This window comes from Aspergillus ibericus (genome assembly GCF_003184845.1).
Source record: "Aspergillus ibericus CBS 121593 unplaced genomic scaffold BO80scaffold_4, whole genome shotgun sequence".
In the NCBI taxonomy this organism is placed as follows: Eukaryota; Fungi; Ascomycota; class Eurotiomycetes; order Eurotiales; family Aspergillaceae; genus Aspergillus; species Aspergillus ibericus.
In genome coordinates, this window is record NW_020292102.1 from 383,494 (window position 1) to 407,729 (window position 24,236).

The 24,236-nt window shown below is 53.1% G+C and overlaps 11 protein-coding genes across 11 annotated transcripts; 4 read left to right on the top strand and 7 right to left on the bottom strand.

Annotated features, from left to right (window-relative positions):
• Positions 1–1,798: 1,798 nt before the first annotated feature.
• On the top strand, positions 1,799–3,012 carry BO80DRAFT_499218 (uncharacterized protein; the record flags this gene model as incomplete). The annotated part of the gene is made up of 2 exons (XM_025724177.1): positions 1,799–1,831; positions 1,921–3,012. 2 exons carry the CDS (start codon positions 1,799–1,801, stop codon positions 3,010–3,012), a joined length of 1,125 nt encoding a protein of 374 aa, XP_025579313.1.
• Positions 3,013–3,802: 790 nt separating this feature from the next.
• On the bottom strand, positions 3,803–4,513 carry BO80DRAFT_441212 (SNARE domain- containing protein; the record flags this gene model as incomplete). Its single annotated transcript, XM_025721178.1, has 4 exons — positions 3,803–4,006; positions 4,065–4,158; positions 4,237–4,440; positions 4,503–4,513. The coding sequence occupies 4 exons, from the start codon at positions 4,511–4,513 to the stop codon at positions 3,803–3,805; spliced, it is 513 nt and encodes a 170-aa protein (XP_025579314.1).
• A 695-nt stretch (positions 4,514–5,208) lies between these two features.
• Positions 5,209–5,741, bottom strand: BO80DRAFT_441213 (histone H2A.Z-specific chaperone CHZ1; the record flags this gene model as incomplete). The annotated part of the gene is made up of 3 exons (XM_025721179.1): positions 5,209–5,414; positions 5,506–5,515; positions 5,589–5,741. 3 exons carry the CDS (start codon positions 5,739–5,741, stop codon positions 5,209–5,211), a joined length of 369 nt encoding a protein of 122 aa, XP_025579315.1.
• A 1,505-nt stretch (positions 5,742–7,246) lies between these two features.
• On the top strand, positions 7,247–9,157 carry hsp70 (molecular chaperone Hsp70; the record flags this gene model as incomplete). Its single annotated transcript, XM_025715353.1, has 1 exon — positions 7,247–9,157. The coding sequence occupies one exon, from the start codon at positions 7,247–7,249 to the stop codon at positions 9,155–9,157; it is 1,911 nt and encodes a 636-aa protein (XP_025579316.1).
• A 272-nt stretch (positions 9,158–9,429) lies between these two features.
• Positions 9,430–10,543, bottom strand: BO80DRAFT_171541 (uncharacterized protein). The gene is made up of 2 exons (XM_025713945.1): positions 10,182–10,543; positions 9,430–9,982 (listed from the first exon to the last, which is right to left on the bottom strand). The coding sequence occupies exons 1-2, from the start codon at positions 10,202–10,204 to the stop codon at positions 9,805–9,807; spliced, it is 201 nt and encodes a 66-aa protein (XP_025579317.1). The 5' UTR covers positions 10,205–10,543; the 3' UTR covers positions 9,430–9,804.
• A 5-nt stretch (positions 10,544–10,548) lies between these two features.
• BO80DRAFT_421633 (putative mitochondrial GTP/GDP transporter Ggc1) lies at positions 10,549–12,358 on the bottom strand. The gene is made up of 6 exons (XM_025718650.1): positions 11,999–12,358; positions 11,897–11,934; positions 11,779–11,820; positions 11,459–11,706; positions 11,225–11,402; positions 10,549–11,169 (listed from the first exon to the last, which is right to left on the bottom strand). Exons 1-6 carry the CDS (start codon positions 12,084–12,086, stop codon positions 10,834–10,836), a joined length of 930 nt encoding a protein of 309 aa, XP_025579318.1. The 5' UTR covers positions 12,087–12,358; the 3' UTR covers positions 10,549–10,833.
• A 593-nt stretch (positions 12,359–12,951) lies between these two features.
• On the bottom strand, positions 12,952–13,491 carry BO80DRAFT_346366 (autophagy-related protein 8; the record flags this gene model as incomplete). The annotated part of the gene is made up of 3 exons (XM_025715361.1): positions 12,952–12,985; positions 13,054–13,286; positions 13,402–13,491. The coding sequence occupies 3 exons, from the start codon at positions 13,489–13,491 to the stop codon at positions 12,952–12,954; spliced, it is 357 nt and encodes a 118-aa protein (XP_025579319.1).
• Positions 13,492–14,241: 750 nt separating this feature from the next.
• On the top strand, positions 14,242–16,329 carry hem13 (coproporphyrinogen oxidase). Its single transcript, XM_025717426.1, has 2 exons — positions 14,242–14,818; positions 14,878–16,329. The coding sequence occupies exons 1-2, from the start codon at positions 14,609–14,611 to the stop codon at positions 15,985–15,987; spliced, it is 1,320 nt and encodes a 439-aa protein (XP_025579320.1). The 5' UTR covers positions 14,242–14,608; the 3' UTR covers positions 15,988–16,329.
• A 489-nt stretch (positions 16,330–16,818) lies between these two features.
• BO80DRAFT_171938 (putative microtubule binding protein HOOK3) lies at positions 16,819–19,903 on the bottom strand. Its single transcript, XM_025713948.1, has 5 exons — positions 17,961–19,903; positions 17,855–17,909; positions 17,716–17,792; positions 17,556–17,668; positions 16,819–17,496 (listed from the first exon to the last, which is right to left on the bottom strand). The coding sequence occupies exons 1-5, from the start codon at positions 19,568–19,570 to the stop codon at positions 16,904–16,906; spliced, it is 2,448 nt and encodes an 815-aa protein (XP_025579321.1). The 5' UTR covers positions 19,571–19,903; the 3' UTR covers positions 16,819–16,903.
• On the bottom strand, positions 19,716–20,465 carry BO80DRAFT_398366 (uncharacterized protein; the record flags this gene model as incomplete). The annotated part of the gene is made up of 4 exons (XM_025717427.1): positions 19,716–20,118; positions 20,173–20,177; positions 20,249–20,273; positions 20,337–20,465. The coding sequence occupies 4 exons, from the start codon at positions 20,463–20,465 to the stop codon at positions 20,008–20,010; spliced, it is 270 nt and encodes an 89-aa protein (XP_025579322.1). The 3' UTR covers positions 19,716–20,007.
• A 1,066-nt stretch (positions 20,466–21,531) lies between these two features.
• BO80DRAFT_172000 (putative mRNA cleavage factor complex component Pcf11) lies at positions 21,532–23,974 on the top strand. Its single transcript, XM_025713949.1, has 6 exons — positions 21,532–21,840; positions 21,942–22,397; positions 22,458–23,179; positions 23,238–23,433; positions 23,490–23,858; positions 23,916–23,974. The coding sequence occupies exons 1-6, from the start codon at positions 21,673–21,675 to the stop codon at positions 23,964–23,966; spliced, it is 1,962 nt and encodes a 653-aa protein (XP_025579323.1). The 5' UTR covers positions 21,532–21,672; the 3' UTR covers positions 23,967–23,974.
• Positions 23,975–24,236: the final 262 nt, after the last annotated feature.

A 24,236-nucleotide genomic window follows, 5' to 3' on the forward strand; every position in this document is an offset into this window, starting at 1 on the left:
CGCAGACTGCATGAATCCGCTGGGATGCAACGGGCATCACATGACCGAGCGGAGATGCCAATGTTTCCGGCATCCGTTTTATTCCGATCCTTCCTATTCAGGCTTGTCCGCTTTGGGCTCACCGGATGTGACCTTGACGATGAAGCAAGAGAGTGTAACCCCTCGGGAATTTCCGGGATTAAGGACGACGGAAGCGGCCGAAAACCGGACAAGAGCAGGTGTCAGGTACGGTACGAGGTGGTTTGCCTTGTGCTGCCTGCCTAGTCCGCAGTACGGAGTACCGATTGATTAGTTACTGCTAACCGTGACCCAGCGGTGCTGCAGAGGGACTCCAGGCTTGGTGATTTGTCTTCCTCTGACTGGATGGTGTCTGGATCTTCCTCTCCCATGCTGCTGCTACTGCCACAGCCTTCATCTCCCGAGACGACGCTGCATTCCTGCGGAAGAAATGGCGAGGATCTCAAATCACCACCTGTGACCGTGGACTTGGTGGAGCAAAGTAGTCCGTTCATGGCCTGATCCTCAGTTCTTGCCGTACTTTGCTGTGCTTGTCACTCTGTACAGCTGGTTACTCTCATGCTCCTGGTGATGCTTGTGCATCTGCCATGTATACCATGCAATTGTGCAAGACCACGGAGGCCCCGGATGCCCACAGTGGGCTGATGCTGGCCTTGGTGCGGAGATATGTGCAGCGATACATGCAGAGGCTTGCTGAATTGCTATTTCCCTGGCCCAATTGGTGGCACGGAATCGAGCGGGCAGAACGATCATTTCGGAGCTCGCCTTGCCTACGGAGTACAGATTCTCTCCTGAGTCTGTGATGCGGCCAGCGGAAGCAGAAGTGTCCATACATGTAGGTCTCAACCGGCCACTACGGATGGTTCTGTTTCATTTTAGTTTTCACCAACACCCCCGCACATTCTGGTAACGGATATATGTCCGTGGGGAGTCTTAGATATCACCACTAGCGGGAGGGCGAGTTATTGGCCCGAGTATTTATATTATATCAGACAAGATGCGGGCTGTACGCGAGGCGAAGCAGGTGAATCGCCTCGCGGTTGTTGTATTACTATTAGGATGGGACTGCAGATTAGCGCGTCTATGAGGACAACTAGGTAGATGGCCCCTGGAATAAGCCCTTGTATGTCGAGTGGTTGATATACATTGTGGTGAGGCAACACCACATGCTAGTAGTACGATATACAAACTACTATATATTTATTTATCTCGAACACGGATCCCTTTCTTATGGAGAACCAAGCCACCGGAACTAAGAGATCTAGATTATCTACCATCTCCTCCATAGACATCATAAGGATACCGAGCACAAGATCGGTGTAACGGATCTCCCCTCTGGCGACCGGTTCCCAACTTCCCAGACAGGAAGGCAGCAGCGGCGATACGCAGCCTGCCCGAACCGGCAAGTCTGGAGATCCCCGCGCGGGAGCTTGTCTGCTTTTGTTTTGGTTCCCCTCCTCCGATTCTTCTCCAATTCCCTGGCCTTCCCTGGCCTCCCCAACAACCAAGCCTGTCCCTTCACCACGAGGCGTGTCCGCTTCAATCCAAGCATCTCAATTGTCCGTCCTAGTCATCAATACAAGGCCATTGCATAGCGGGACTTGTACATAACTGTGGTACAACCGTGGCTCGGAAGCATTCCTCGATAAACAGTCCACCCACGATCATAAAGCTCCAACAGCGTGGGCTGGATTCATATTGGAGATCACAAGTGAAATCTATCTGAACGGCGCCCCCCACTGTCCTTTGTGCTGGCCCACACTAGCAACTACCGACCGCAATGCTCTCCCTTCCTCTCATCACCCCCCGCGACGTACGTGCTGTCGACTTTTCAACCTCTTTGACGAGACCTTTCATCTACCATTGAATTGCAGCTATGGCTAATACGAATCTCCCATCTAGTCCCATGAACTCTGGTTTGGCTCTTCACAACCCTACCGCTCCTCGTCACAACACCACTCATCCGCCGGAGACACACCGGGAGGTGCCCGTCGCAATGGCACTAATACACCGAATGGACGCGGATCGTCCGCCGCCGCGGGAAACATGCTATCATCTTTACTCCTAGAAGAGCGCGCCCTGCGTGCGCGCAAGAACAACATTGCCTCGTTCGGATACTCATGGATACGACCGGCCGGATGCCCAAAGACCATGCTGGGCATGAAAGAGGAGGAGGCGGAAAGAGAGGAGGCACTGGCCGCAGCCGCAGCAGAGAGGGCAGCAGCGGCAGCAGCAGCAGATGCAGGAGTCGACGGGATGGACGAATTCGGGGGACAAACACAGGGTACGATAGACGGTGACGGTCAAGACGACACAGGCATGGAAAGGGACCTGGACGATGATATTCCGGACGCGGATGCAGATGGACTGGTCGAGGAAGGCGAGGAAGGTCTGGAGGAGGAGGATGTCGTGGACGAGGGGGAGTACATGGAACGAGATCTAGACGATGACATCCCGGAAGCGTTCCCGGATGATGACGACCTTGATGAGGAAGACCTGGAAGAAGAGAACGATGATTTCAACAACCAACCAGACCTTGATGATGACATCCCCAGCGCGGTCGAAGAGGAGTATGGGGACGAAGTTATGAGCGGGGAGGAAGATATGGGCCGGGATCTGGATGATGATATTCCTGAGGCGGCCGAGGACCGGTCTGAGCAGGAAGAGGAATGGCAACACACCGACACCGATGCCGAATTCGATGACGAGGAGGACGTTAGTTTCTCGCATGACCCCTTTTCGCAGAGCCTTCGCGCCAGTACAACTAGCAGTCGGGGTCTGCCCCCGCCTCCTGTCCGACGGGAGAGAGAAACGGAGGCCCAACGACGATTCTTACAGCGTTGGAGTGGCGGGGGCGATGCCTTTGACACAAGCAGCATGCTTGTCGACGAGGAAGATCTCCGCGCTTCTTTGACCAGCCAGGGCAGTCGACGGAGTTTCTTTAGCCGTTTCCCAAGGCGTCGCACGGGAGGGCCAAGGGACAGTTTCGACTGATCCCATGTTCATGGATTTTCCAATTGAGGCATTTATATATGTCCCCTGTGCTATAATCTACCTGTGTGGTGTTATGGAGTCCTTAGAACGGCAATTGGTGAGATCATGGATTCGGAAACCCGAGGACCGGAGTTTAAGGCGGATAGAGGATTCGACCTGGTTAATTGCAATTCATACCAGATAGACATAACATCATTACATCACTGTTTATCACTCAGGCCCTTCGACTGGAGGATAAGGACCCACGTCATTCCACACCGGTTCATGATTTACGCTATGAATAACCTCAATATGACAGATGTATAGTCGCAAGCAATGAATATATTGCAGGTAGAAATCTCAATCAGATGTGATAACATGGGTATGAGAACATTATAATGTACACCTCATGGTACAACAGAAAAGAAAGCGGATCATGTCCCCCACCTAGCGATCAGATCGAGCAATTATGAACCGCAGAGCCCAAACTCCAAGCATGCACTATCATCGGGGAATGAACGGAGAAGGTATAGGACGACAAGCAAGATAGGCTGGCACTTGTGAAAATGAAATAAGTGCGCGCGAGTATAGGCAAGTTATGTGCAGAGTAATATGCAAAACAATGTCGACGAAACGCCGGTTTCCACAACGCACCAGCCGGAAACAGCCAAGTTAACAAGGCGAAGAAGGTAGACTGGGAAGCAGGTGGATGAGACTGTGCCGTGTATATAGCTACATAGAAGGAGCCAGGGTATCTCCAAAAATGTAGTGATGGGTGAGAATAGCTCGATATATCATGATGTATTGTCCATCATGTCAGCCACACGTAGAAGAAGAGCAGGAAGACGGCGAAGAAGAAAGCGAGCCACACTTTCCAGCCCACGCCAGTGCGCTCCGCCATGCGCAGCATGCGGTTCATGTTTCCGCGGAGGCGGACACGGGTGTTTTCAAAGGTGTTGTTGAGGTCCGAAATGGTGGAAGTATCCCGGATCTCGTCGCCGATTGCGATCGTAAGCTGGTATGGCAATGTCAGCATGACGAGGGGGTTATACTAGACGACCCGGAGCACTCACGTCCTTCAGCATCTTGACCTTGGCGCTGATACCTTCGACCTCGGTGTCATTCTGCGACTCCAGATGGGAGAGAACGGCATCGGAATAATGGCCCCTAGGGATCCCAAATGTGAGCTTCTTGCATGGAAAGAATTGTAGGCATCGGTTCCCTCTCGCTATCGGAGCAACTTACTTGGCGTTCGGGGTTGCAGAGCGATACCCGCTTTTTGCGCTGCCATTTCCAGGGCCGTCTCCGGCCGGGGGCGTGTAACCTCCATACCCGTATCCGCCTATGCTGCCCGGAGATCTGCTGGCAGGTCGGGAATTGCCACCGTATGAGTCGAAGAGGGATGAAGAAGCACGAGGATCACGCTGGTGTAGGTTGGAGCGTGGAAATCTACCGGGCGGCAATTAGTATGGGCTCGTGATAATGGCTAAGGACGGATGGCATCGACATACCGTGAAGCCATAACGGGTCGTCAAAATTATGATTGTACGGGACGAGGTAAACCAGATATGGGAGATTAAACAATAAGACAAGAAAAGCGATCACATGCAGTCGGGGCACATGTCGACCAGCGAGGGCCTAGATAATAGGGGGAGGATGGGTGAGCGAGCAGACCCTCGAGGAGAGGAAAGACCGGCGCAATAATAATGGCGAGCTGGCCGCAGCCGGGCTGTTGAATTGAATGGTTGAATGGATCCGCGGGACCGCCCACGTGATCGGCAGTTCTAGTATTACGGAGTAGATACTGGCTCTATGTCGCTCAGGAAACTGTCGACTCAAATGTACATGGCGTGCTTTTGATATCTTGGTCTTAATTTAAACAGACCCCTTGCGCATACACTTTTGTGTCTCGTGTGTGGTGGTCGCGCATTCGAACCCATTCAAGAGCGAGGCGATAGTCGCAGCCGAACCTGGCCAAGCAATCCAGAGAAATATCTCTATCGGAGAACTCTGGCGGCCGGACACAGAGGCAACCATAATGACCCGTATCCATCTCAATCCAGGCAAATAAACATCAGGACATGATTAAAAGATGGAAGTGTAACCGGCGTAAATGGAACCAAAGAACCCTCAAAAAGACCCTGCGCCTGCCATTCCATTTCCCATTCGCGCTCGCCGCCCCTAAGTTGCGTTGATGTTGGTTTCCCGGATCCGACTCTAATCGCGCATCTTGGTGTCCTCATCCTCCTCTGCAGCCCCGACGTAATCATCATCCTCATCGTCATCATCGTCCATCTCGTCGGCCTTCAACTTCTCGGCAGCCTTTTGGAAGTCGATATTCTTGCCACGCGTCCGGCGGCCACCGGAGATGATGTTGTCGGCGGAGATGGGCTCCAGGGAGTCGTTGTCTTCGTCCTCATCTGCTACTCAAGGCACGAGGTTTAGTATGATTCAAACTAGCATGGGAAAGACCGGGGTCCAACGACGGGACAGTAGCATGGAGTGTCATAGTACCTTCATCAAGCTGTAGGGTCGCAAGGGGGAATTCAGTCAGCCGAACATTCTTCTTCGTTTGGTCAGTTTGCAGCAGGGCTCACCATTTCTTCCTCGCTCTCTTCACTCTCATCGTCATCCATGCGCATCTCACGAGCAGGATCCGTCGCCTTGCCCTTGCCTTTGCCCCAGGCAGCAGCATCGGAGGCATTGGATTCAGGGTTGTAGCCCGTAGTAGCTTGGTTGTTGTCACCCATGGCGAATAGTATGGACGGAGGTGTTTTCGAAGGCGGGTTGGAATGAGAGGGAGCAAACACAGAACAATCGAGCAGATGGAGACCCCAGGAAAAAGTTCGTGAGGAAAAGGAAGATCGCTTCAGGGGGGTGTAGGAAGCGCCGAGTTTAAGTAGGTGTTGTCAAGGCACCGAGGATAAAGCGAGTTCCTGTCGCAAGGGGAGATTCACCTCGACGGGTTCCGGGTCGATGATTGGTTGCCGGGGGCGGTGATCAGCTGCAGCTCCCGTGACGGGCCTTGCCCTGTTGGGAGGCTCATAACAAACATCGCATCCTTCGCCAGGGGAGCAGCTGGGGTTAGCACAACAGTGGTGGAAGAGAGTAGTCACAGTAGCTGTAGAGAACATATACAACTGCTGCAGCAGCGGTTGGGCTCTACAATGGATCGATTTCGGAGGACATCAACTAGTACCCGACTTATACTTCAGAACCCTCATCGATTGGATACTGTGTACAGCTACGGGTTGGGAGGGTAGCCTGGACAGGAGCATGCCCTCTTAAAGCATTCCCTGGAGCTTGCTTCCGGTGTCACAATTCACAGCGTTGCAGCAGGGCTGGAATGCCTGAGCCCGCGCCCCGAGTCTGTGCCAACCGGAGGGAAAGGGAGGAAGCAACATCACGTGATTGTATGAAGGGCTGGAAGGGCTGGAAGGGCCAGAATGTCCATCGAAAATCTCCGAAGGTCAGCGAGACCAGTAGGATGCCATAGCCACCGTCATGATGACGGGCTCCATTCGGCCCAAATCCACGGGTGCAAAGGCCTGACCAGACCGGATTACCACGCAGGGGAGGACAGCCATTGAGTGAAGTCACCGTATACCTAATTGGAATGATAATGATTGATTGCTCTTTCCAATTGTGAGTCACTGAGAGGGGGAAAAGAAAGACCCAGTCCGCCGAGGGCAGAATTACGGGGCGTGAAAAATTCCACGACGGATTCTGCCCGTTACGTCATCCGGATTACCCCGCCAACCGCCGCAGAACCTCGAGGCTCTTGTCGTCCAAACCGCTGCAGGAGTCGATCGTAGTCGAGCAATGCTAGTACGGAGGAGACAGTCAATCGTAGCCATGAGATACCTAGTCCTCCCGAGACACTGCCAGTGCCTTCGCCGGCCCCCCTCAGCGGCAAGGCCCAGAACGTAGGGAGGGATTTCGCGAAGGGTCGAGGGGCACTGGGGCGCGGGTGGAAGAGGGTCGAACCCGATGGATGCCCATCGAAGCGGACTCTTGCTAGAAGCTTCGCTGGAGCAACGCCTCACCGCCCGCCACTATATCAACGTTGAGTCTCGCACAAAATCCTCACCCCCCTCCTCCAATCTTTTTCTCTTCATCATCTTTCCACTACATCTTCCTCTTATACCCCTTTCCTCATCCCTAATCTACACACTACTTCGCTGTACACTACCCCCTTCGTCACGAATCTCTTTCTTTTCTCCTCTTTAACGAAACACCTCACATCACATTCATCATGGCCCCCGCTGTTGGTATCGATTTGGGAACCACCTACTCCTGTGTGGGTATCTTCCGTGATGACCGCATTGAAATCATCGCCAACGACCAGGGTAACCGCACTACCCCCTCCTTCGTGGCTTTCACCGACTCCGAGCGTTTGATCGGTGATGCCGCCAAGAACCAGGTCGCCATGAACCCCCACAACACCGTCTTCGATGCTAAGCGTCTGATCGGTCGTCGTTTTGCCGACGCTGAGGTCCAGTCTGACATGAAGCACTGGCCCTTCAAGATCGTCGACAAGGGTGGCAAGCCCATCATCGAGGTTGAGTTCAAGGGCGAGACCAAGCAGTTCACCCCCGAGGAGGTCTCCTCCATGGTCCTCACCAAGATGCGTGAGACCGCCGAGTCTTACCTCGGTGGCACCGTCAACAACGCTGTCATCACTGTCCCCGCTTACTTCAACGACTCCCAGCGTCAGGCCACCAAGGATGCTGGTCTCATTGCCGGCCTGAACGTTCTCCGTATCATCAACGAGCCCACCGCCGCTGCCATTGCCTACGGTCTGGACAAGAAGACCGAGGGTGAGCGCAACGTCCTCATCTTCGATCTTGGTGGTGGTACCTTCGATGTGTCCCTCCTGACCATCGAGGAGGGTATCTTCGAGGTCAAGGCCACCGCTGGTGACACCCACTTGGGTGGTGAGGACTTCGACAACCGCCTCGTCAACCACTTCGTCAACGAGTTCAAGCGCAAGCACAAGAAGGACCTGACCACCAACGCTCGTGCTCTCCGCCGTCTCCGCACTGCTTGCGAGCGTGCCAAGCGTACCCTGTCCTCTGCTGCTCAGACCTCCATTGAGATCGACTCTCTCTTCGAGGGTATCGACTTCTACACCTCCATCACCCGTGCTCGTTTCGAGGAGCTCTGCCAGGACCTCTTCCGCTCCACCATGGAGCCCGTCGAGCGTGTCCTCCGTGACGCCAAGATCGACAAGTCCTCCGTCCACGAGATCGTCCTGGTCGGTGGTTCCACCCGTATCCCCAAGATCCAGCGTCTCGTCTCCGACTTCTTCAACAAGGACGCCAACAAGTCCATCAACCCCGATGAGGCCGTTGCCTACGGTGCTGCCGTCCAGGCTGCCATCCTGTCCGGTGACACTTCCTCCAAGTCCACCAACGAGATCCTCCTGCTCGATGTTGCCCCTCTCTCCCTGGGTATCGAGACCGCTGGTGGTGTCATGACCGCCCTCATCAAGCGCAACACCACTGTCCCCACCAAGAAGTCCGAGACCTTCTCCACCTACTCGGACAACCAGCCCGGTGTCCTGATCCAGGTCTACGAGGGTGAGCGTGCCCGTACCAAGGACAACAACCTGCTCGGCAAGTTCGAGCTCACTGGCATTCCCCCTGCCCCCCGTGGTGTTCCCCAGATTGAGGTCACCTTCGACGTTGATGCCAACGGTATCATGAACGTGTCCGCCATCGAGAAGGGCACTGGTAAGACCAACAAGATTACCATCACCAACGACAAGGGCCGTCTCTCCAAGGAGGACATCGAGCGCATGCTTGCTGAGGCCGAGAAGTTCAAGGCTGAGGATGAGGCTGAGGCTTCCCGTATCCAGGCCAAGAACGGTCTGGAGTCCTACGCCTACTCCCTCAAGAACACCATCAACGAGGGCAAGCTCACCATCAGCGATGCCGACAAGGAGAAGGTCACCGCCAAGGTTGACGAGATCATCAGCTGGCTCGACAGCAACCAGACCGCCGAGAAGGACGAGTACGAGTCCCAGCAGAAGGAGCTCGAGGCTGTTGCTAACCCCATCATCTCCGCTGCCTACGGTGGTGCCGCTGGTGGTGCCCCCGGTGCCGCCCCCGGTGCTACCCGCACTGCTGACGAGGTTGAGGAGCGCCCCGAGGAGCTTGACTAAATGCCTTAAGCACCAGTCTCTATTTGCTTTCTTCAATATACCTCTAGTTCTTTGCGGATAGGCGAGTGGCCTTTCTTGTTGCTTTTAATTCCTGTCCTTTTTTTTTTTAACGAAATTATGGGATCCTTTTCTTTGTGCATGATGCATAGATTCGAGTTTTAGTTGCTGCATGATGACTTGCGCTGCAGAATCTGGGAGGGAAAAGTTCCTTTCGACGAATACAATACTTATTAATATTTGGTTCTTTCGTAATACTTTATTATCATAGACTTGTAATCTCTCATCGAATCATCTTTTCTGATCAGAATTATGTTTGGGTTCGGCCTGACCAGCATTTTGACAGGCAGAGCAGCGAGCTTCAAGTCCACCCCTCATGAACAATCCACACAAGCTGTACCCAATCACCCATAAATCATAGCGATATGCTCTCTCCGAGCACCAATATCATCATATAATACACTATGTACCCATGGATATCCCCATAAACGCCCTAAGCCCATAACCCTATCATTCAGTATACACCCATACGTCCCTCCTCACAATACACACCCCAATCAACCCTTGTTATAATCAACCCACCATCATCATCCACGACAAAGTAATCCCCATAACCACACACCCCTTATGTTCTATCAATAGCAGAGGTTTCACAACCCCTCAAAATCCCCCGCCCACCATCTCCGCACCCTACTCGCACCCAAGCTCACTACACTCCCGATCGTGACTTCCTTGGCCCGGTCGGGGACCTTCTCGCGCTGGTCTCGTTGGATCCGGAGGAGGGCGGCCGAGGTACCGATGGATAGGGCGAAGAGGGGGTCTGCGAGTCTAGATTGTTTGTTTGTGCGGTTAGTATTTTTATTATTTTATTTCATTTTGTTTGGTAATTCGATGGATGGTTTGGGAGGTGCGAGATCGGATGGGGGTGTAGGGTGGGTTGATAGGTAGGGTAGGTAGGTAGGTATGGGCACATGTGTGTTGTGTATGCTCTGGGTAGAAATGCATGAGGGATATATGTACGACGTACTTGGAGATCAGGTAGACGGGCATTTTGGGCGGAATTGGGCGTGGTTTGCCTTTCGGTGCTGGACTGGTGCTGGTAGTGGTGGGGAGGTGAGTTGGATGTTGCTATTGTTAACGGTGCTGTTGGAGGTGTCCAGCTGTAGTCACGTGATTGGATGGAGTGGCCGCTGGCAATGAATGTATCGTTGGGTGGGATATAATTATAGTATCTAGCCTGAGGATATGTGGCTGTCTCTAACCTGCATGAAAGGGCGAGGTGCAGCGGCTGATGATGCTGCGGTAGAAAGTCTAAATTGGTGCCTGGTGGAGAAGGTCTAAAATTTACAGGGTAGCATCTGTACCTTCCCACAATGGCATTGTAAGATATCTACCGGAGCTTGTAGTAATTATTTCAAGATGCAATGTTTGACCGTCATAAAGGCATGCCATATTAAGAGGAGTTGTATTCATATCCAATAACATACCATCTTGCACCCGTAACTCGGAACAGAGACGAAGGGAAAGAGTCTATCATAAATACACGAAGGCCTAACAGAATGCTCTATAACAGCACCATAAAGCCCTGGAATCGAACATGGAGTAAGAATGTTAAAAGAAACCCCGAACCGGGGGAAAGAAAAAGGCGCTCGCTATTATGATCGGATTATCGTCATCGTCTATACGACCTGGCCGAAGGCGGGGATCAACGTCTGAGCCAGCCAGAAGCTGAAAACGAGCTTGGGTCCAGTCATCAGAAGCTTAGGCGTCAGACCCTTGAAGAAACTGGTGACACCCTCGTTCTTGACCATGTTGGACAGAATACGGAAGCCGGACTCGGGGTTCTCGAAGTTGCGGTTCTGGATACGAGTCTTGATCACATCCAGAGGAGCCGACACAACCAGAGAGGCACTGGCACCGCAGATGGAAGCAACAAAGTTCTGACCCCAGGTAGCCGAGTTGTAGTCCTTGAGGCTGTAGATGTATTCCTTGGCGAAGGCAGAACCACCAAAGAGCTATTACCAGGAATCAGTATCGGTTGGGCACATGATGGTAGGAAGTGGAACATACAGCGAAGGATCCAGGAGCGTTACGGGCCGCAGTCCAGCCAGCGCCACGGTACAGTCCCATACCCTCATCCGAGATGATCTTGAACAGACCACGGCCGCGGAAAGCCTCGGGGTTAGTCTGACGCTTGATCTTGAGAACGTCCAGGGGCAGCAGAACGACCTCTCCGATACCGATCAAACTGGTTCACTTGGTTAGCCCAGGGGTAGCCATCAAAAATAGGACCCGGATACGGACCTTCCAGCAGTGGCGTGCATGATGGCCTTGCCGGTACCCTTGCCGAATGCATTGTCGAAGTCGGCGCCGTGGTGCTTAGCCAGGTAGTCACGGGCGAAGGGCTGACCACCGTACTTGTAGATACGCTGGAGAACCTTGTAACCAGCGGCGTAACCCAAACCGGGGAAGAGGGAGGTGAACTTGGTGCCGGCGGAGGCGGAGGCGTACTCCTTGAAGACAACCTGGTTCAGGCCAGCAGTGGAGGTGATCTAACTCAGCGCACGATTAGCCCCAAGCACAAATAGAAATCGCATAGTGTGATATGGAAAGTGTTGTCGTACCCGGGTCTGGTTGCTCATCAACCGCTTGGAGATGGTATCAACCTGATCGATGAGTCAGTCTCTTCTGTCCCATCAGCGGAGAGAAATCGGCGCGCAGAAGACGGAAAACAATTCGTACAGGATGGAAAATCATCAGCTCCGCAATTCCGGCCGATCCTGAAGGGTCAAGTTAGCCATTGATCGCAGCCCACAACCGTTGTACCAAGGTATAGCCACATACCGGAACCCAGAAGACGGGCAGTCGCAGATTCTCTCTTGACATCCTTGGAGGCAGAGCCGGCACCGGCTTGGGCCATAGCGGGAGACATTTTGATTTAGGGGGATTGGGCTGGTTGGGCGTCCTCGGGGCAGAAATGAAGAGTATAAAATTTTCCGGGCCTGGGGGAGCTTTTCTCTCGGGGAGATAAAAACAAGAGGCAGAAGGGAAGAGGAGGAGGACGAGGAGTCTTATAGGAGGGGGTCGCGACCTAAAATCGACACGAAACCAAAACCGGAGCCAGGCAATGCAGCAAGAGAGAAAGAGCAGACGCACAGGGAGGAAGAGGAAGAAGAGCGAGAAGAACGAGAGCGATCAACTGCCATGGACTTTCTGCGCCGACTCGGAACCGCTCCAAGCGTTGCGGCCGGGGCTTTGGCGCCACTAGGCCTCTTTGGGCTTGGCACCACCGGCCCTGGATCGGAGCGGCCCTGATTAGGTCAGCCACCGGTCCATGCATTCCGGTCGTATAGATGTATCAGCTCATGATGGAATCCATCTTGACCACCTGGATAGCGATCCTACGTTCCTCTTGTTCCGTCGTTTACGTCTCCCTTTCTGATTCTGCTCCCAACAAGCCATGCAGCCAAATCAATAGATCATGTGGATTGTCAACGATTGTTCTCATTTAAACTACCCTCTCAACAAGCATACTCATTTCGCCAAATTAAAAAACGAGCAGTTCACGAAGAAAATGAAGAACCCCAAGATAACGCCCGCGTACAGCACAGCATAGAAACATCATAGCATGGTCGAGCTCCTCATCTACCCCCGCCCGACAGTGACCGAGTCCACATCCAGGGAGAGTCAATACCTGATTCCCCCCAAAGGGATGATATGGACAAAGCGACTGTATGACGACGGCAACGGATCCATTTCGAAACTCAGGATATCGAGAAGGAGAGATCGACTAGCGCCTAGCAGTCACCAAAAGTGTTCTCGCCGGAGTACCTAATAAAGAACCACATTAGTCTCATGCCCGCGGATATGGCCCAGAAAGGACGAAGGGATCGGCATACGTGATATACAAGAAACCATCTTCATCCTTGTGCTCTTCGTAGATACTGCTCATGAGAGCAGCTGTCGGTGGCAGCACTTCGTCGACAAAGATGAAGATCGCCTTCTCGGGTGACAGCTTGATTCGCTTACGGATGACGTAGACGAACTGTCCAACCGTCAGGTCGGCAGGGACAAGGTACTTCTTCTTGTCGATGGTCGCGATGTCTGATTTCTCGACCTTTTCGCAGATTACCTGAGGACACACGCTGGGTTAGCAACTCGAATAAGCGGTGAGCCACGGATCCGGTTCCTCCTCAAAAGGACCGTAGACCAGATCACTGTACAAGGACAACCCAGGGGAAGCGTACCGGAATGCGATCGGCATATTTCTGACGGATACGCTCGGCTTCTGCCTTACGCTTCTCGAAGGGGTGCTCGTCCTTGAACTTGGAACGCATATTGATAAATGGCCGAGGGCGGCTACTAGGTCTGATCGGATGGATCCCTTAAAGGGGGATATGGACGGGGGTGAGAAGTGGGGAAGAGTGACAAGAGTCGGAGAGAAGCTAAGAGACGATGAACAAGGGGTGAGGTGGATGATGGATGGATGAAGAGCTCGAGGGATGATGACAAAAAGGCAGGCAGGTCGGCAGTCTAGAGGGAGTGAAGGCGACAGCCCCGCGTCATTTGGTGAGGAACGGCTTCCACGGCTGATAAGGCCGCCAGGCAGGCGTGGATCACGGGGTGGAGGCGGTGAACGGCCCCACACGTGAGTCAGGCCGGGTCATGTGCTGGGCTGGGTCAAAGCAGATTTGATCATTCACCCGATAAGAAGGCCAGTCGATCAGGGTGTTTCCTGGTCGTCATCCTGGCACGTGGATATGGTGCTTTATTCAAGTGACCAGAGTCGGATGATACCCGCCCTCCGCTCGCCATCGATCAGGGCCTCGTACACGGTATTGAGTCGGGAGTGAACGGTAGCTCGGGTGCTTCGCCTCCAGCCTCCACTTAGGATCAGCGTCTAGATTATGGGGTTGCCCATTCTCCTATCTACTAGATGGTTATGCCACTGCAAGATACCCTTCACCGTCTACTTCCATCTAGAACTCGAATGGCCTTAGATCACTTACTCTGCGCTAAGTAGTCATAATGAACTACTCTGGAGGGAGTAACTAGCAGTGCTTTCCTGGAGGGACTCTGCTTGACGTTGGCCTGCTGCCTGGGGTGTTCAGGCCTAGGGGCGGGTGACACTGCAAACCAAGCAAACCACTTATCTCAGCTGGCCCGGGCGGGGCCAGACAAACCAAGCAATTGTTTCAAACAACACAAACCAGTATCAGATCCTCACGACATTCCGGAAGATCGAGGCCGCAGGTGGTCCCATACAGTTTCGGAGCCGATGACTTGATTGATTCACCCATTACCAAACGCCTACTCACTACTGGCCCCAAAGTGTTGGTGGAGCTCGGAGAGAGCAGGTACCGGTCAAGACTCGCCATACTGTTAGGTACAATAATATCTGGCACCACCTGATTCTCTAGCCGATCGATCAGCCAATTCAATTGCGCCCCGACAATGGCATTGCCCCGGCCATATATGCCTCTTCGGAGGTCGCTCTGTCAATTCTCATCTCGAACCTGTCGCGCGCCTCGTAATATCACAGGGCCATTCCGCAGATACTCTTCGGAGCAAACGCCTCCCGAACCAAAGCCATTCACTGTCTGGCGACCATATCTACGACTGGCCATTGGTGTGCCCTTCATCGCTGCTTTGGTATATTCCATGGTAGATATGCACCACCCTGAGCCTGTGCGGACACCTTTCGCTAACGCACTTCAATGCAGATGACCGAAGAAGTGACCGAACTCGACTCCCCATCGCTTGTGGAGCTCGATGAGACGCTCAAGAAGCAAGCCACAATCAGCGAACAATCTCCCATGCGCCTGCGCATGGAGAAGTTGATCAAAGACCACCAACAGAAGATTATCGAAGAGCTGAGCAGGATAGATGGAACGGAATTCAAAACCGATACCTGGACGCGCCCCAATGGAGGTGGTGGAATATCTTGTGTCCTTCAGGACGGGAATGTCTTCGAGAAAGCTGGTGTCAACGTCTCCATCGTCTACGGCGAATTGCCCCGTCCAGCCATTGAGAAGATGCGGGCAGATCACAAGTCATTCGTCGGTGCCGATGTCGACTCTTTGAGTTTCTTCGCCGCCGGCCTGTCCCTTGTTTTGCACCCTCATAACCCCATGGCTCCGACCGTTCACCTGAACTATCGGTACTTCGAGACATCAGATCCCAAGGACCCCATCAATGGCGACAAGAATTGGTGGTTCGGTGGTGGCACAGATCTGACCCCCACCTATCTGTTCCCTGAAGACGCCAAACACTTCCATCAGACGATCAAAGATGCCTGTGATCGACACGACGCCACATACTACCCGAAGTTCAAGGCATGGTGTGACAAGTACTTCTATATACCCCATCGCCGGGAGTGTCGCGGCGTTGGAGGTATCTTCTTCGACGACCTTGATGCCAGTTTCTTACAGTCCTCCTCGAGCTCGTCGCAAAATCCGCAGGAGACCCTTTTCTCCTTCGTGTCGGACGGTCTCGCCTCCTTCCTCCCCTCCTACGTCCCCATCATTGAACGCCGGAAGGACATGCTCTACACGCCCGAGCAAAAGGAATGGCAACAGCTTCGACGTGGCCGCTACGTCGAGTTCAACCTGGTGTACGACCGTGGCACCAGCTTCGGTCTTCGCACTCCGAATGCCCGTATCGAAAGTATTCTGATGAGTCTCCCCCGCACCGCAAGCTGGGCCTACATGGACCCGGTATCGGGAACCCGGACGGAGGATCCTGAGAGCGGGGATGACGCCCTTCTCGGCGAAGGCAAGGAGCGCGAGAAGGAGATCATGGATGTTCTGAGACACCCTAGACAATGGGTGTAAGGCTGATCAGGCCTGCCAGCAAAATATCCCCGAAAACGTCTGATAATTTCTTCATGGACGATGTATTACATGTATGTATATTATGAGCTGCACCTATGGCTACGTGACGCAAAAAGCAGAACCGCCTGTAGAACAGAAAGAAGAGGATTTCAACACAAACACAAATGTTTATCTCGATGCAACAGCGCTTTCAAGGTGCGTTTGCCAATATGCCTATAATGCCGACCAAGCTCCAACAAATCAGGATAATCTAGCCGCAACGATCCGGTACAGCGCGGTAGACGAAAAGTATGTATGTAGAAAGGTATAATAACAACAGCAAGAACAGTCTTGATAACAATGAAAAAAAAAATGCAAAGGAAAACCGGGGAAAGGAGGTGGGGGGGGGAACAAAAGGGAGTATAAAGACATGTACGAAGAAAAAAACGTAACCATATCCCCATATACGAAGATTGTCCGGACAGCTTTATCGACCAGCGACCACGCTTCTCTGCCTGGCTAGCCAGCCCTTCTGGGCGTCGGCCAGTAACCCATTGCGATACCTGGACATGCCGATATTGTTGTTCTGTAATCGGTTATGGAGTTCATACCAGGAGGAACTCATCAGGGACAGCTCTCGTGCTTGCGCATCGATTATCTTCTGGAGTTCGAGCTGCACAAATTCGAAGGTTAGCCAGGGCTTCAGACTGAGGCTTGTAGTAGGGAGTAGGACGAAAAAGTGTTGGCTTACCTCGCGCTCCTTGCTGATTCCTTCATCCGTATCTTCTTCAAGTTGCCTTAACCGTTCTTGGAGGAACTTGATATGTTCGTTTTGCTGATGGATGTACTGCACGACGATTGGTGTTAGTTTTTATGGACTGTATAGGGTGCTCTGATAGGGTGTGCATCAAAGTGTCAGAGAGGTCACAGACAGGCCTCAACGCCTGAACCGTTTGGCAATGAACCGACCCAGGCGCGATAAGCCGGGAGCCTTGGCTGCTAGCATCTGGGTCGAATCGCCAAAGGGCCGATCCGCAAGAAGATCGAGCCGTTTCCTCTCGCCACTGAAGCTACCAAAGCGGACGGGCCTTATCTGGCTCGGACTAACGCAAAGTGCGAGTCGATGGGGTTTCTTGTAACTGACCTCTGCGCGCTTCGCAAGCCTTTCCAGGTTCTTTTCGATCTGGGCGGCGACTTGTCTGATGAGCTCTACTGCCGACTTTTGAGCGGCTTCCGGATCATCTCCATTCTCCTGTGCGGTAAGTTCGGCAAGGAGCTTCTTCATTTCCTCTGCAGCTTCCTGATCCTCTGCACGGAACTCGGCTTGTTTCTTCTCGAGCAGGTTCCGGAGATCATCCCGTTCGGCACATGTTACCTGGACTAGAGCCTGGGTTGAATCAAGTTCGGCCTGCAGATTGTAGAGTCTGCGCATAGCATCATTCTCCCCTTCGCGAGCCTTGTCCAGCTCCGACGAGTTGTTGGCTTTGATCTCGGCGATCAGGTCGACATTCTCCTTGTTGGCAAGTTCAACTGCAATAATGTAAACGGTTAAGTCTGCATCTACAATACGTCCGGTTGTAGCCACTCACCCTCAGCCAACGCATCATTCAGCGATCTCTTGGAGACATCGAGAGCTTCCTGGGCCTCGGCAAGTCTCTTGAGGGCCGAAGTGTACTGCTCATACAACTTCCAGTACTCATCACTGGAGCTTGATTAGCACTGGTACTAGACGATTACTGGTGGAAGTACCTCTGTGAAGAGTTTGCGCGAGCCTGTTGCAGCGTTTCACCAAAGGCTTCGGAGAAGCCTTCTAATGGAGAACCTATCTGCAACAACACCTTATCAGCGGCTGTACCAATGCACCCATTATTATAAGATGCGAACATACGGATGGGCCCTTCAGGGATTCGACTTCTTTCTTGAGCTCTTCGTTCTCAGATTTCCTATGGTACGTTAGCTCAAATCCCAACGACGACAAAATGGGGACCCCGAACAGTTGAGATTCCTTTACCCCAATCGCCTCAAAATCTTTCTGCAGAGTTCCCTCGAGCTTCGGGGTTTCGGTGCCCGGCGTAAGGGATGGGCTTCCGGGCGACCCTTCTAATTCACGGACTCGCTCCCGAAGCTCGCTTATCAGGGCATCATCACGCTCACGCTGTTCGTCGGCATTACTGAGACGCTCTGTGAGGGCATGGTTGTTGAACTCGAGTTGCTTCTTCAGGTTCTGAATTTCGCTGCACTCCTGTTCAATGCGCGGCAAGACTCTGCGGTATTCTTCAAGCTCCACCTCCCGTTCAGAGTTCCATTTCTGCTGCGAATCCGCCTCCTTGAGTTGTTGCTGGAAATCTTTGATCTGGTTCCTGAGTGACTGGTTCTCTTTCTCGAAATCCTGGCTAGCCTGTAGCTTCTGACGATACTTTTCAGCTGCATTTGCCTTACGAGCGAGCTGGTCCCGCTCCGTCTTTAGCTCATCATAGTCGTCTTGTAATTTCTGGAAGCGTTGATTCTTGACACGCAAGGACTCCACGGTCATTCGCAGGCTGTCAATCTCATCCTGCGCCGTGGCCAGCCTTGCTTCCTGCGTCGCGATGATGTCTTCTTGCTGACGGGACTTGGACTCAAGAGCCTTTGCATTGAGTCCCAGGTCACCCTTTCCGGATCTCAAGTTGACTAGGCGATCCTCTGTCGATGCAAGACGAGACTGTAGAGTGTCATTATTCTCCTGAAGGCGCGCCAAGCGGTCGTGCATATCATCAATCTGCTTCTGCATATCCTTCTTCTCGCGCGCCATGCGATTATTCTCCGCCAGCACCTTCCCTACCCGTTCCTCAAACTGAAGCTCCGGGTCGACGGGCAGCTCCCTCTCCTCCTTGACGTCGTCCTCGCCGTCGATGGCCTCATGCTGTCCATTCTGAGCCTCCTCAAATATGTTCTTAAGAGTCTCTTGCGTTGGCGTGCTTAGGCTTTGAAGGGTTTCGACGTAGGTTTGCGCATTGGGGGACCGGATGGCCGCAATCAGAAGCAGCTTGAGGAGTTTATTGGCCTCCTTCACGGAGTTCTTCTCGGCGACCAACTCAAGGTTGGGGTTCGGGTCGAGACCCGAGGGCATGCCATCGGGCTGTTGGCGAATGTAATTGACGAGCAATTTGTGGATATGTTTCAAATTCTGCCATTTGGATAACCAGTGGTCGGACGGGGCGCGCTGGGGGATTTCATCAAGGAAATACTGCGGATCGATATCTTGCAAGATTTCCCAAATGATGGTCCCATCCGACAGTTCCTCAGTCGTCCGAATGGTCTTGCCCAGGGCGAAACTGTTAATCCATTCCAACAGGGCCTGGGTGACAGTATGCTCCGCAGCCATGGTCGGCGGTTGGCTGAAGTCGGGGGTAGTCAACTGGGCGGGGGACACGGCGGTTGCGAATTGCAGGAACGGTTGGGAGTGGGCGCCAGCAGGGTTCGGATCGCGGCCAGGAGGGGCAAATTGGCGACCCCTCAGCACGGTGGAATTAAAACTGGACGGCGGAGGAAGAACTGGGCCTCGACGAGATCCTTTTTTGAGCGCCTCCGGGGCGTTTGGAGGCGGGATCCACGCTACGCGCATCGACGAGCTATAAATACCCAAGGCCCGCTCGGGGGCTCAGGGACCACCACTCGCTCCGTTACTTCATACTTCAGCCCATGTCAACCAACAATCCTTTTGATTACATTTAGAATGAGACGTGTCTTATAGAGGTAGTAGGACCATGCGCACAGGTAATCATGATTCAATCGCGAATTAAAGTAATCTCAGGTTCACATGGCACCAAAAAAGACTTACAGAACATAGCCCATCCTGGACATATACAAGGCGCATACCCCTCCCCGCCAAAAACAAAAGAAGTCAAAAGACACATAGCAGTTCTGAATTACAATATACCTAGTGTTTCCCATTTATCACCGACCTTCAGCGGTCAAGCCCCGAGACCAGCGGGGAATAGCCATTAACTTTGCATAATAGAGAAGGGCGAGCGCCCTTCGTTCGGGAGACCTATCACTCCATTACTGGATAGTGACAGTCATGTCTTTCTCAATATTTGGTTTGTACGCGGCAGATTCAGTCGACATCTGCTGGATGGCCTTTTCCGGAGCGTTGGCAGAGAACCCCCTGAGAGTCTGTCAGAGCAAGTAGCTTGGTGTTCATTAGCAGAGGGGGGATTACTTGAGCAAGGCTAAAACAAGCAGGATGTTAGCACTGGGATTATTAAGACCATATGATAAAGGGGAGGTTCCTAGTCCTTACTGTATTCGTGGGTAATCTGGCCACCCTATAAGGAAACGGTCAGTCAGTCAACGAGGTCGCAACGCTGTCAATGCATTCGGCCACATACAGCATCCACAATTGACTTCTTTGCCCCTTCCACTACCGAGTCGGGCGTTCCTGAAGGGAAAGTCACCAGAATCGATTCGGCCAGGGCCAACGGGAGCAATCCCAAGACGGTAGCAGACAACAACTTCATTGTGGAAAAGCGGCAAGGAGTCCGAGACAAACCAATTCACCGAAAGGCTCAGTAGTGTCTCAGTTACAGATAAGCTGGTTCAGTTTGAAAGGTTGCGAAACCCGAAGGGTGTGTGCGTGTTGAAGATAGTAGTATTGGAGAAGCGTAGCGTGACTGCGTCATACTACTTAACTAAACTGAAGGGCGCTGGGCCGGACTGCCCGATCGGGGCTAGCATGTGACGGAGGAGATCAAGTCTAAAATCGCTCGCTGAGTCAGCCAGTCACGCCGCGGCGCTGACGCTTTCTATCCTTCGGGCGTCGTGAGGGCACCTTCCGCATTCTGCCTCACTTCGCCTCCTTTCCTATCCTTTCCTTTCCTTCGGCCTACTTGTCCAGCCCAGCCTCTACTCCCCGGTCGCTCTGCTTACCACCCCCATATCCCTTCTGTTCTATCTAGTTTGGCCCTCCGTGTTCGGTCGCGGTTCATATCGCCCTTCCCCTCTTCACGTCCGGATTTCCCAGGTGGTGTAACTCCCGGGGGTAATCACCTACTTCGCCCGAGGCCCCTCCCATCAACCCCCCCCTTCTTCGTCCCGATTTGGTTCCTCTACTAGTTGCTGTCTTCTGGACGGGTCAATCGGCACGGGTGATCGTATGAGGTAGATTGACACTGGGTTGACGGAGAATTGTAGCGCGGGTTCTTTGTTGACTTGTGGTTCGGGTGGAGGATTTGCGCTTGCGGCCTCCTGTTGTTGTCTCAAGTCTGACCAAGATAGCTAGCAAGCATTTGACAAGTTCCGACAGCTCTTTCCATCTCTTGCACTTTCAGGAGACCGTGGTTTGTGGAGAGAAACAAAGGAGGAGGAAATAGGACTTCTATATACGGTGTTAAAAGAGGACAAAGAAAAAAAGGAAAGAAACAATCCCAGAGGAAACAAAGTCATAAGAAGGCAACGGAGACAAAATCAACAAAAGAAAGAAAGAAAAAAGAGAAAGATACAGTCTCAAAAACAAGGAAAAGAAGAAAGAAAAATCAGAAAACGGATAAAAGAAGCACAGGAACACGGGAAGCAAGAAAAGAAAAGACTCGGGACCCTAAATATCCCCGAGTGTTACGCCCTCCTTAGCGCTCGTCTATTGTCCATCTCTTTGTCTATACCCTTTTTCATATCCTCACTGGCCCTGCTTCCCTTCATTGGCCTCACCCGCCTGTGTATCTGCCCGCCATGTCATCCGGGCTGGCCTCCGACGAAGTTGCCGAGGACTACAAGAATTCCTTGGAAGATCTAACCACCAATGACAGATTTCAAATCAGCAACTTGACCGTCATAGCCAAGGAGAATACCGAACATGCAATGGCCATCTCCCGCGTGTTGGAGAACCACATCCGAACAGTAGGTGACATGCTCTCAGAATACCGCTTTGTTGGACCTGGCGAGGCGCACGACCGTCTGTAGTCTCTTTTGGGATGAACGAGTTCTAATCTGCTCTGTAGACACCGCCGGCTCAGAAGTTGCCCGCCTTGTATGTAGTCGACTCCATCGTCAAGAACGTAGGCACGCCCTACACCCTGTTCCTGGGTCGCAATCTGTATCAGACCTTCATGAACGCCTACACGCTGGTCGATTCGCAAACGCGCAGGAAGCTCGATGAGATGCTGAAGACGTGGAAGGAGCCTGTGCCGGGATCCCTGGACACCCGACCTGTCTTCCCTCCCGAGGTCACTCGCAGTATCGAGAGTGCTCTGATCAAAGCGAGGACTGCCGCCCTCCAGCAGCAACAGGCCCGGACCCAACAAGATATTCTCACTCGCGGTCGAGTTGGGACTCCCCCAGCCTGGACAAACAGTCCTACACCGCCGCAGAGCATGAGCCGGCATCCGTCCGCGGCGAATCAGGCTTTGCCCGGGCATTACCAGCGTAATGGAGCTGGTCATGGATATCCATCCTCGGTAAGTGTTAACCCACATCAAAGAGCCGTGCCATGACACATGTCTAACATGAATTGGCAGGGTGAACCATACCCGCGCGCGACTCCCACCCCCCAAACCCAGCAGCGCCCAGAGGTTGATCTCTCGGCCCTCAACCGGGACATCGAAGCTTTGATTGCCACTGCTAGAAGCGACTTTGCCAACAACCCCCTAGAGCCGTCAGTGCAACAACGACTGAAGGCCCTTTTGGATCTTCAGGGCATCTTGCAGCGGCAAGAACTCACCCAAGAACAGCTGAAGCTTGTCCGCGATCAGGTCTCGGCACTCGCACCAAGGCCCACCATAGCGGCCCCTCAGACCATTCCCCCAAGTGTTCCAGCCATATCAACACCACCTATGGTTACTCCCCCGACCCAAACACTCTCGCAACCCCTGCAACAGCTCTTAAATCCGGGCACGCTTGCCGGGCTTATCAAAGCAACAGCTGCCCGTCAACAGCCGACTCCGCCGCCTCAGATCCATAATATCTTACCGCAGATACCTACGAATCCTAGCGTACCGCAGCCATCCGTCAGCGCTGCACCAGAGAACCCCCTCATTGCAGCTCTTAGAGCACAAGGCTTGTTGCCTCCAGCCTCCGCACCTCCAGCCCCATTCACTGCTGCTCCGCCAAATGTTCCGTCCGCTTTTCCATTGATTGTGCCTGGTCAGGTGAGAGTCACGCCTCCCGTGGCAACACCGCAGACACAAAGTACGCCTGACTCCCAGATGAATGTTCAAATGAGTACGGCGTCCATGAAAATGTGAGTCATGTGCCCGTTGTACATCGTCTCCAACATTGCTAACATAATGCAACCTCAGCCCTCGACAGATGTTGATTTCCAGCCTCTATGAGACGCGGTCAAATCGTTGTGGAACCTGCGGCCAGCGGTTCTTCGCCACGGAGGATGGGAAGGAGAAGAAGGCACGTCACTTGGATTGGCATTTCCGAACCAATCAGCGCATGTCTGAGGCTGCCAGGCGGGCCCAGAATCGCAGCTGGTACGTTGATGAACGGGTGAGTGAAGCACTATGTTCATGGGTTATCTCTGTTGTAGGACTAATCCTGTCTAGGATTGGATCAAATCGCGGGAGGTGGGAGACGAACAGGACCTCGCGGAAACGGAGGCGTCTGGTGAAGGTGTTGCTGGGAGTGACAGCACTGCGGCCAAGAAGGGCCCTCCTAAGCCATGGATTCACGCCCCGAACGATGCGACGTTGCGAAACACCCCTTGTCCCATCTGTCAGGAGAAATTCGAGTCGACGTGGTCGGAGGATGTGCAAGACTGGATATGGCAAGACGCGATCAAGGTTGGGAGTCGCGTGTATCACGCGAGTTGCTATTCCGAGGTCACCAAGGACGGGCCTCCTCCAGCTAGTCGGGGGACGCCGTCAGGACGAACTGGAACTCCTGACTCAGTGTTGGGGAAACGCAAGGCAGAGGTGAGTAATGGCTTGTGAGTGTCGTCAGGCTCTCTTTTCGACTAACCACCACTGTAGGGGACGGATTCTCCCGGCCAACATGTGCGGATCAAAACAGAGCCCATGTGATGGGGTGTACATGCATTACTCTTCTTTCTCTTCTTCTCTGCTTTTGAGCGAAGATGCATCGTCCTTTGAGCGGACGGCTGGTTTTGCATTGGTGGGAACGCGATTTCCTTCCACTGCGCGTTCCGGGGTAAGTGATGGTGATGGATCACAGGACGTGTCATACAACACTCCCTGGCTCGCGGCTTGTATATAGTATTCCATTAGAATCAGATGAGACTACCGTATCAATACACATTCCTTCTAGATATGTGTAGCGCTTCAGAGGGACAG